Here is a 12113-nt window from a genome sequence, read left to right on the forward strand (position 1 = left end):
TTTATTGTTGATTTACTACTATTAGTATGTCATTTGTGTGTTTATCTCCTCCAAAAGTGTAAACATTGGGTCCCCCAGGCACCATCTAAACACAGAGAGCCGTCCAGCTCTACCTATAGCGAGAGTTTTTGAGTATGACTACTGTAAAAGACTATGCTAGAGGGTGGGACCATAGCTGACGTGTTACATGGGAAAAGACATTCAGCTTTGGGTACAAGACTGCAAGCCAAATTTTGCTGCATTTAGACCTTCAGAGATTAAATGGGTCTTGAACAATCAAAGCGAACGGGGCATTGTGATGTTATTTTCAATGGGCACTGCAATGCACCTGTTCATAAAAAATAAATGTACCACTTTGTAAGGTTTACTTTAATGTGTCCGTTGTGTCGACAGCCTTAAACAGTTGTGGCACGTCATGTTAAAAAATGAGCCGGTGGACGGGTTTATTGTACTGTACTGTTTATTGTAATTGTATTGTATACTGTATTTACTGACTAAGCAATTTCTATGTTTAGGCTTGGTCAGGCACAGTGACCATTATTTAACATTTAAATATATTTACATGTGCCCTTTGCATTCTTTAGTATTATTTGTCTCTTTGTTGATTCATTATTATTCATCAATCTTTTTTTCAGCTGTTACTGACATCAGCAGCACCTATACAACAGTCAGACCAGAGACAACTTCAGCTAGTAATGTATTCTGATCCCTCTGGCTCCTCCACTGCCAACCACACTCCTGACCGCATTGCTTTTACAATATTTCAAAAATCTTTTTCATTCTGATGCTACTAATCTATACTGTGTTTAAAGATGCTGTGTGTAGGAATAGTCATGTATTAATTGCATTTCTGCTCAGAAAATCAAAAGGATATGCCATTTATGCGTGCTCCCTATAGCCTTTTTTCCCTTCTATGACATGAAACAAATGCTTATGCAATGTTCAAGACAATGCCAAAAGAGCAATTATGTACTGTAAGTGTAATGTCAATGTATTTGTTAATTTGTTGTTCAATGCAAAGAAAAAGGATTCATTCAAACTACTGTTTCACAGCCAGATATATAGTCTATAGTCTCAAATATGCTTTATAATCAAACTAATCATAATTAATTTTAAAACTGTCATCATGATGCCGGTGAACATAACCACATTGCACGAGCAAATGATTTCTTTAATGTTGCTTTCTCAACCCTGTCATTTTTGTTGTGTGCTTTTATTTTGTTATTGAGAGGAAAGCACACAGCAGCACACATTTACATATTCATCCAAACAATACTCTCAGCAGTGTAGATAGTATCGGGGCGTTCTTTAACATTATATCACTGCAAAAGTATTTCCTACTTCCTTTTAGTTCTAAAAATGAAAAAGAACTTAGTCATGAGTATATCGGGGCCTTGAATCATGTTTAATCTTGAAAGGTTTACATAACTCCTTTAACACTGTGAATTATTGCAGACTTGTAGTTGCTTTAAGGCTGTTTCCTATTGAAGTGACAATTTTTTGAAAACTTTCACTCACATACTGTGTTCATAACAGAATGTTCAAAATTAATAAAACACGGTAAAAATGGAAATGAGGACTTTTTGATATTGATTATTTTCTATAGTTTTGTCTGACCCTGCCGAATTTTCATTGCAGTTCTGTTTTATTATTGTTTTCATGCTGATTTCTATCACTGCAGGTTTAAATATAACGCTGCAGAAAGGATGTGATGTAAGTTGAGTTTCTGTATATATATATTTATTCTTGATGGTTCTGTGCACAAACTACATTTTGCTTGCTGCTAATGTTTTAAAACATGATTAAAATCATTTGCTCAATTGTGATTTCAGAGTCAGACCTCAAGAGGATGCTTTCAAAATCTTCTTGATCAGATAGAGAACATTACAGCTCAAGTGCTTTCTGTGACTGTAAGAGAAAGAGAAAAAGGATAAAATAATCAAATCTGTATCGGTTTATTGATATAGTTATGTCACTTTCTTGACATTTATAGTAACTGTATTCATTGATCAATAAATTAGGATGTGACCAGCATTTTGACTATGGCCTTCAACGCTTCAGAGAAGATTTTAGCGACATCATCATCATCATCAGCCAACACAACTGAACTAATCTCCTACGGAAACCGCATGTTAAAAGCCAGCGAGATACTCATATCTACATTGGTGAAGCCGACAGACACAAATGACAGTGTCAGTTTTACTCTTGCTGCTGTAGGTGAGTGGAGAAACCGTTATCAATGATGATGAATCTGAGATTATATATGATGTCAGGGACTTCGCAGTATATAGAGCAGGTAGGATCACAGGTGACAGACAGCAACAATGATAAATCCAGCTACAGTAACTATATAATTGAGTATGAGCAACACATTTTTTAACTGAGAAAAGAAAACACTGGCTGTATCTTTTGTTTCTGATTTGTTTCATTATTCTGAGGTCAGTATTTTGGTGCAAATTCATCATTTGGTAGAAATGTCCTGAAAATCCTAATCCTGAAAATCCCTGAAAAAATAAATTGCAATATTAAACAAGAATATTTTAAGAATATTTGCTGCCTTGAGAATAGAACAATCAACATTCACAATTTACCAAACATTTACTAAACTCTCAAATGATAAAAATAGAAAGTCAGATTTCAGAAAGGCAGTTCATGGTAATAGTCAATAAGTGTTTGATTTTTTCATTCAAACTACATCACAGTTGAAGAGACCCACCTATAGTGAATATTCATTTTATATATTTGTCATTTGTGCAAAATTGTATTTTCATAATAAAAAAAAGATAAATATAATTAAATAAATTAACATAGCACATAACTACTGCTTTATTTTTAATCAGAGGGACAAGTCTTCATGGTTGGACGAAATGTCACCTTACATAAAATCCCTCGACTTGACACGACAAATTCTTCTGTGGACATCGATCTCATTGGGATCGCCAAGAATAACATTGAAAGTATTTGAAATCATTTGATTAAATTTAAAGAGATGTCATGCCATCACCACTTAACCACATTTATTTATTGATTGATTGATATTTCTTGTTTTTAACAGTATTGTATGTAAGCTTTTGTTTCTGTCACACAGGATCAGCTTCTGTGGCATTCATGAGCTACAACACAATGGAGAATCTACTGAAGCCAAACTTATTCAACACACCAAATGACACAAATAAAACCATGATCTCCACTGTGATCTCAGCTACTCTTCCCAAAACCAACAACACTGAACTCACCAAACCAGTCAACTTCACCCTCAAACACATCAGAGTGAGAGACTGAAATGTGCTTTTGTCCAACTCCAACAACATCTAATATTCAGTGTTATAATATTTTCTGCATGTTCTTTCTTCTTTTTTCAGGAGCTCGACCCCAGCGGTTCTCTGTCCTGTGTGTACTGGAATGTCAGTGAGTGGGTTGTAGATGGATGTTCTGTTTTAAAGACCAACAGCAGCTTCACCGTGTGTTCCTGTGTTCATCTGTCAACATTCGCTCTCATCATGCAAACCCCATCAATCCCACTCCCATCAGAGGTACAAAAGTGAATAAATAAAACTCCTCAAAAGATTGAAACATTGAATGCACTAGCCGAATTCAAATTAAATCTAGAGCAGATGGTCAACATTTATAGTGACCATTCAAGAGCAGCACAGATTTGGCACACATATCCTCTGACATGTTTTCTCAGAGCGACTCACTGTTGGACTGGTTGAATCTGGTGTGTGTGATTGTGGGGCTGGTGTTCTTCAGTTTGGCCCTGTTGTCCTTTGCCTTTTGTCAGTGGAGTCCTGGAGTGAATAATGTGGCTCGAGTCAACCTCTGCATGAGTTTGCTGTTGGCTCACCTTCTGTTCCTGCTCACACAACAGTTTCTGAGCCTCATACGCCGTCATCAGGTGAGAATGATGAAGGAGCCCTACAGCTCAGCACACCCTCACTGAGAATCATCATAACCCTCTCTCACTGTCTCCAGGTGTTGTGTGCTGTGATATCCGGTGTTGTGCACTTCCTCTTTCTCTCCGGCTTTGTGTGGATGTTCATTGAAGCTGTGCTGCTCTACATCTGTGTGACGAACCTATCACGGATCAGCTCTAAAAAGAGGGAGGTGCTTAGCAGTGGATTCCTGTGTGTGATTGGATACACAGTTGCTCTGGTTGTGGTGGGCGTGTCTGTTGGGCTGGTTCCTGATGGCTACGGCAGCGAACAGTGAGTTTTTTGTTGTTTTTGTTTTTAAGTTGATTTGTTTCGAAAGATAACGCAGCTCGGTGCTTTTGTGACATTTCTGCTATCTGATAAAAATACATTTTTATATACACTGTACCAACGTCTTAAATCATCGATTAATGATTAAAATCATTAATATTTCAATAATCAACTTCACTCCGTTATTATATTGTGTTTTCCTCAAAACAGCTGCTGGATTAAAAGGGATAAGGGTTTTATCTGGAGTTTTCTGGGTCCTGTTAGCATCATACTTGCAGTAAGCACATTTTTTATTTCTTATGATTTTATTTTTTGTTGAAGAGAAAACAAGGTGATTAATTATTTGTTTTCTACTTTTCAGTTGAACATGATTCTCTTCATCAGCATCATCATCAGTCTGAGCTCAACTCTTAAAAATCTAAATGCGGAAATTTCCCAGATGAAACAAACCAAGTATCAAACGTTCAGATTTGAACACTCCATAGAAAATATACATATACTATTTAGTCAATAAAGACACATTAAGTCTTTCTTTCTTGACAGGACTATGACATTTAAAACACTGGCTCAGTTTGTGGTTCTTGGTTGCTCCTGGATTCTGGGTTTCTTCACGAATGGCAGTATGGAGCTGGAGATCGTCTTCCTGATCTTGAACTCCCAGCAAGGAACCTTCATCTTCCTGATCTATTGTGTCCTCAATAATGAGGTTAGACATCACTCAATTTACCGTCATTCCGTCACTCAATTTTCCATGTCAAAACTGAATATGAAAGACTATTACAGTTGCTACTGCTCTACAAGAAAACCATTTCACTCTGTCTCCAAAACAGTATATGGAAGAAAAATAAAGCATCAGTATTTACTACTGAAAATGCAAATCTATTCTCTTAAAGGGATCATAAGATGCTTTTTAATATCGTACTGTGTAATGTATCCGTTTGTGCACATATCTGATCTGCGAAGTTACAAAGCTCAGGTTTTTCAGAGTCAACTCCCAGAATCGACTCCATTTGCTCCATTTATTTTAAGTCAAAACAGGGATGGCAATATAAGAACACAGGATTGCCATTATTATTACACATTAAAGGTAGGTTATTTTTTCCCCCGACGTAGGACATATGACTTTGACATAACGTAAGCTTAGGTGAGAATTGACAAATGCAGAAGTGCAGAGAAAAGAGTAAAACAAAAATGACAGTCACTAATTAGTAGTCTAAAATGAGAAGTTTTAAAAAAAAAAGGGGGGGGTTTCAATATAAGAGAAGAGGAGCTCTGATGTCAAGTCAGAGACTCCACTGGAACTTGCTTACGGCCCTTGCCGGAAGCCAGTGATGATTATACAGTTGCAAGAAAAAGTATGTGAACCACTTGCAAAATCTGTGAATAAGTAAATGAAGATGCTCCAGAAGGAAACACAATCAGTGAATGTTTGAACCTTTTTTTAATAGTTTTGTTTGAGTCCCTCAATTTGCCTCAGTGTGAAAAGACGGATCTCAAAATCATTCAATCACTGCTGGAAAGGGTGCAAATATGCAAAAGATGCTGGAAAACTGAAGAATCTGCAGGAGCTGGAGGATTTTTCTGAAGAACAGAGCTCAGTTTAACTGCTCAGAACAAACAAGGGACTCACAAACAACCATCACAAAACAAACAAACAGTCGCTGATTATCTAGTAACGACACACAGAATTGAGAATCAATGGATCATATACATTTGAACTGGGTCATTTTTAATAATTTTTTTGTCTTGTGGACTATATGTAAACATCTTTTATGTAAAATATCTTACTCAGGACAGTACTAAATAAAAAATAACATGCAATTTGTATGATCTCTTATTTTGTTAAAATTATTCACATTTTCACAGATTGTCACAAGTTTCACAAGTGGTTCACATACTTTTTCTGAAATGTAGTTTATAAAGTTTTAAATACAGACATTTTTCTTACAAAACCCATCGCTTCACTTCATGAAGGCATTTACTAACCCCCTGGAGTCGTATGGATTAGTTTTATGATGGATGGATGCGCTTTTTGGAGCTTCAAAAACTCTATTCAATGCCATTACAAAGTGGGAAGAGCCATGATATTTGAACTTTTAAAATAGCATCATATGACTCCTTTAAAACACATTTTCTTACTCATTTATTATAAACAAATTTAATTTTGGTTCATGAGTTCATTCATGTCATACTAGTAATAAGCATATTTCTTATATCTTTCTCATGATTTATATTAAAGTGAACTAGGTGATTAATTGTTCTTTTCTACTTTTCATTTAAACATGTTTAACTGGTTAAACTGATCTCATGAACTCACTCAGCTGCTCTGATCTCATTCTTGTCCAGGTCAGGCAGCAGTACAGAAACTGCTTCAGATGTCTTTGCTGTGGACTCAAACAACACTGAAGACTACAGCATCGTGTTTAGGATAGTGTTTTTTTATATATATATACATATTGCACAAAATAAACAATCTTAAATATTTGCATATTAAATATTATATTATATATAGTATATTAGTATATGGCAAATTATATTTTCATGTGGGATGGCAGTGATTCAACCATTGCTTCACTATTTGAATTGCTTTTTATTATCAATCAATCATGGTGTATTATCAAGGTTTGAGGCTGACAGATGGATGAGTTGGTCAGCCATGAGCTAAAGAAGAACCTAATGATCAGTTTCCAGCTTGAAGTCCTTAGGTTAAAACAGAAACCTGAACAGGAAGTTACCAATATGGTGTTTTGTAGACTGATCCTGAATATCTACAGACAAGGAACTGGATATGTCTAAAAGTAAATTAAAATATGTATAAATTTTAATTCAAGGAGGTTTCCTAATAATGATGATATATTAGCAGTCTGTTGTGTCGGCTGAGGATCACTATATATAAGCTCAATATCTTTAAATCAAACACACTGTAGCATGTGCTGATGTGTGATCATGTGCTGATGTGTGATTTGTGTGTTGTTTGGTGGAGTAATTAAGGCTCTGACCAGGTCAGGACTCTTACTATAAGTTCATTCATAAATTTAAAGATGTATAAATCTTTACAATTACTCCGGAGCTCTCGTAGATCTACACTAATTTTCAAGTCTGATGGCTTGGGATTCTAATATTTTAATGAAAAGATATAATTACATTGCAATCTAATGACTTGTTTGCTTATATTTTAAGGATTTGTTTTTGTTTTGTTTTCCCACTCAGATTACAGATATAAGCTATCCAAAAATACAGTTTACAACTTATTAAATTATATTTGTGAAATACAAAGTTTATAATGGCTATTGTTGTTCAATAAATAATATTTTATTTTATAATATTGGTGTACCTCGTCTGTGTGATAGTGATTTATCATTGCAGGTTATATTTTTTTTGCCAGTAGGATACAGCAAGGGACTGTCTTTATGAGCGAGTCATTCAAAAATGCTGATTCATTCAGAAAAAAAGACTGTAATCAAGGAAATAATTTTTTACTTTGAACAACACCCTATAAGGCACAAACAATGCTTTGCTGGGGTAATTTTACTATAGAACTGAACAGATTGACCTTGTGATAAAGTAGATATTCCCACTGGGCACAGTGCTCATACATACATACACTCTAAAAAATTCTGCGTTGTTTCAACCCAAGTTTGGGTCAAAAATGGACAAACCCAACCATTGGGTTAAATTTTTAAATGCATTTTTTAACCCAACAGTTGGGTTTGTCCATATTTGACCCAAATTTGGGTTAAAACAATCCAGCATTTTTTAGAGTGCACTCACCACGCTGATTTCCCTTCCCCTTCGTTTGGTTGTCGGCGGAGCGGGAACACACGCATCCCCGATAGCCCATGAACAGTTTCACAACACTACATTTCCCTGCTGCAGTCATATCTCGATCATACATACTACATAACACATGCGTGTTGTCTAGTGATGGCTGATTTCGAAACACTGCTTCATGAAGCTCCAAAGCTTTATGAATCTTTTGTTTAAAATCAGTGATTCGGAGCGTGTATCAAACTTTGATTTCAGTAAACAAGGCTTCATTATGTCATCACTGTTTCGAAACGTTTGTAGTTCACCGGTAGAGGCCGATGATAAAGTGAACCCATGAATCTTGAACAAGTGTCTATGGGCTTTACCCTATGGTTTTACTATGGTTCCAACGCTCTTCAGTGGGCCTTTAAGGGAATATATTGATTATTTTTATTTATCTAAGAAATGGTAGGTCTGTAGAAGGGGCGGAGTCTGGCCTATAAAAGGGGAGGCCAGACTCAAATTAGCACTTGTTAACCCTGTTGTGCATAGAGCCATTATTTTTCTAGTCACAAACGAACCCTCACGCTATCCAAGGAAGATCTCCAGGGGTCGCTTTGTGACACACCTCCTTTTTATATAATAATGACTTTCCATAGTAAAAGGCTTTTATAGACAGAGACACAAGTTTGATGTAATCTTATACTGGTAAGCAAAATAGGCCATGAAACAAACCGCTGTAACTTGACATTATGTGGCAAACTACACGTGAATTCAGTGGAAAAAATTTGATTAACAAATGTATTCGTTTTTAAAGTAGTTGGCAAGAAAATCATGTCTATATGTCTACAGCGCAAAGGCAGAGTCGATCGAAGACGAAGAAGAATAACAGGTATTAATAACCATATTTTATTTGTTTGCAAATTACTTGTTTTTATTTTGTGATATATTTCATATAGCTAGCTATGCTTGTATTGATAAGGGGTTATTGTTAAAATGTGTGTACTTTGGACAATATGCAGAGTGTATTGTAATGTATATTCAATTACAATATGACTAAATACTGTACAATTAGAAGCATTCAATTATACAATTAAACAATGTCTCATAATAAATATTTAGGATACCTTATACAGCAATTATTTAAAATGATCCAGGTCTGTAACATGTACTGCTTATCACATACATTTGAGAAGCAGGAAATGATTCCCAATAAAAAGAGACATTTCACTTGAATTATATTTCCAGTGTCTAAGCCATAGATTTTACTACTATAACAATTTCATTTTTGTATTTTATGTAATGCCTTCTGATATTTAACTTTATCATTTCACAATATTGATACATGATAAAATCAGGTTATGCTTTATTTCAATGATCCACTTTAGACATTCTAACTATAAAGTAACCTTGCAACTACATGTCAACTAACTCTCGTTATTAGTAGACAGTAGTAGACTGTTATTTTAGGGTTAGTAGAATAAGCTGACATGTATTTGCAAAGTTACTTATAGTCAGTATGATGTCTGTTGAGGGACTATCAAAATTAAGTGTTAGCAGATATTAAGCAGAAAGTCTGTAAATACTCTGACTGGTAGTAGACAGAATTCAGGTTGATTGGGACACATTTTCCCAGTCATCTCAATGGCAAAATGTGTCCCAATCAACCTGACTTCACCCCTACTGTCTAAAGTGGAAAATAAAGTGGAAAATAAAGTATTAACTGTATTAATGAACCACACATTATGGTCATAATTTGCATTCAGTTGCTTGTCTAGTGTAGAAAGTGTATTAAAATGCTATATACAGTATATTGATATAATTATTAATTGAGAAAGCAGTGTAGAAAATAAGACAAAGTTATATGTGAGGATTGAACATGAATAACATATCATGTCATTTCATATCATATCTATTATGTTTCTAGCCGCTATGCTGTGGTTCATGCAAATATTTCTGCTTCTGGGTAAGAGAACTCATGATACACACTGAAACAAATCTTGGTCACTGGAACATTTTCAGCACAGAGAAAGCTTATATTTCTCAAAACTAATTCTAGTTGTTTTAATTATTTAATAACCTATTGAAAAAATTATTTGGAACTCATATACTATAACATGTATAGGTTATACAACTGCCACTAGTACAGATGAAATCAGACTTGTGAATGGCAGTGACTCCTGTTCTGGACGAGTGGAGGTTCTCTATAATGGATCATGGGGAACAGTGTGTGATGATGGCTGGGATCTGTCAGATGCTGCAGTGGTGTGTAGAGAGATGGGCTGTGGGAATGTGAAAGAGGCAAAGAGTGCTGCTTATTTTGGACAAGGATCAGGACAGATATGGATGGATGATATTCAGTGTGCTGGGAATGAGTCCTCACTAAAGAACTGTAGTACAAGAGGATGGGGAATACGTAACTGTGGACATGATAAAGACGCTGGAGTCATCTGCAACTGTGAGTCAAAACCAATCATAAGTAAAGTACAAATATAATATTGTACATTTTCATTTTTAAGGAATAACCCTAGAGAGCAATATATAAGAAATCACGGATTAAAGAAGGTCTTGTTGTTTTCTAACTGCCATTTGTCATTTATCTTTTTTCAAATAAAAGAAGGTACACAAATATATGGGAATATATAAAAATATATTTGTGTGAATAATATTTTATAAAAGAAATATTTAAAATGTATTTTTAATATTTGTGTGGATAACAGCTGTCAGGTTGGTGAATGGCAGTAACTCCTGTTCTGGACGAGTGGAGGTTCTCTATAATGGAACATGGGGAACAGTGTGTGATGATGGCTGGGATCTGTCAGATGCTGCAGTGGTGTGTAGAGAGATGGACTGTGGGAATGTGATAGAGGCAAAAAGAGGTGCTTATTTTGGACAAGGATCAGGACAGATATGGATGGATGATGTAAATTGTGCTTGGAATGAATCCACACTGAAAAACTGTTCATCAAATGGATGGGGAGTACACAACTGTAGCCATCAACAAGATGCTGGAGTCATCTGCAAATGTGAGATTAAATATTCTTACAATTAAAATATGTAATAATTATAATAATAATGACTTTAAGGAAAAAAAAAAACGTTTTGTTTTATTTGCTTATTTGTGTGAATAATAGCTGTTAAATTGGTGATGGGTGACAACTCTTGTTCTGGACGAGTGGAGGTTCTCTATAATGGATCATGGGGAACAGTGTGTGATGATGACTGGGATCTGTCAGATGCTGCAGTGGTGTGTAGAGAGATGGGCTGTGGGAATGTGATAGAGGCAAAAAGAGGTACTTATTTTGGACAAGGATCAGGGCCAATATGGATGGATGATGTAAAGTGTAAAGGGAATGAGTCCACTCTTCTGAGCTGTCAGTCAAATGGAAGAGGAGTACACAACTGCAAACATTCCAATGATGCTGGAGTCATCTGCAATGGTGAGTCAAAAACAGGCACTGAAGTTAAGTGTCGTTTTAATATTGTACTTTTTTCCTTTTTAAAGGGTGCATAACTCAGAGTTTCCGCCAATCTCACATTAATCTAGTAGTATTCCATCCTTCATATCGCCGAAAAGTCTTTAGTTTTATCATAGTTATCAAAGATAGATACACTGTACCAACTCTTTCCGAAAAGTGTTGATTGCCACCAACAGACATTTGATGCAGTTTTACTCGCCACCTGACTCATGACCGGGATCTATCGCTGGGACTCAAGTCTCAACTGATCTGGAAATCCAGCGTTGAACTGGGACTTGTTTACAAAACATTCGTCACTGAAATTCCAGGAACAAACAAACATACATGCACAACTGCATTTCTGCCCTGGAAAAACAAACTGCATCCACTGTTCCCTTAGGCTGGGTTCTTTGTGAAGCTGAAAAAGAACCAAAACCCTCACAAACAAAAACGCATTTCTTTGGTGACATTGTTGAAAAAATTTCTTGGCTTCCATAACCCGAACGAAGCACGTTGATGGGCGTGCTCTTTCTCTCGCTCTGTGTGATGTGTGCGCACGCTTATCAGGGGGAAGTGCCCATACAAGGAATACTGCCCTTTATGACGTGATACAGGGATATACACAAAAAAAAAAAAAAAAAAAAAAACTTATCCAAATCTGGAAAGTGTATTTGGCACAGAAATACTCCGTCATACATAAAACTAG

General features: G+C 35.8%; 2 protein-coding genes across 2 annotated transcripts in view; both read left to right on the plus strand.

The window, feature by feature from the left end:
* LOC137024453 (deleted in malignant brain tumors 1 protein-like) overlaps window positions 1–12113 on the plus strand; it is a 66113-nt gene that overhangs the window by 2810 nt on the left and 51190 nt on the right. The window contains 3 exon segments of the mRNA XM_067392006.1: window positions 10109–10407; window positions 10670–10975; window positions 11084–11389. Of these exon segments, the coding sequence (XP_067248107.1) occupies window positions 10109–10407; window positions 10670–10975; window positions 11084–11389 (911 nt within the window).
* On the plus strand, window positions 154–6924 carry LOC137023813 (putative adhesion G protein-coupled receptor E4P). Its single transcript, XM_067390900.1, has 14 exons — window positions 154–211; window positions 636–692; window positions 1682–1713; window positions 1833–1910; window positions 2022–2217; window positions 2841–2957; window positions 3089–3270; window positions 3363–3533; window positions 3689–3895; window positions 3973–4205; window positions 4413–4479; window positions 4564–4655; window positions 4746–4908; window positions 6549–6924. The coding sequence occupies exons 1-14, from the start codon at window positions 154–156 to the stop codon at window positions 6606–6608; spliced, it is 1713 nt and encodes a 570-aa protein (XP_067247001.1). The 3' UTR covers window positions 6609–6924.

The sequence above is a fragment of the Chanodichthys erythropterus genome, chromosome 8, assembly GCF_024489055.1.
Source record: "Chanodichthys erythropterus isolate Z2021 chromosome 8, ASM2448905v1, whole genome shotgun sequence".
NCBI classification, from domain to species: Eukaryota; Metazoa; Chordata; class Actinopteri; order Cypriniformes; family Xenocyprididae; genus Chanodichthys; species Chanodichthys erythropterus.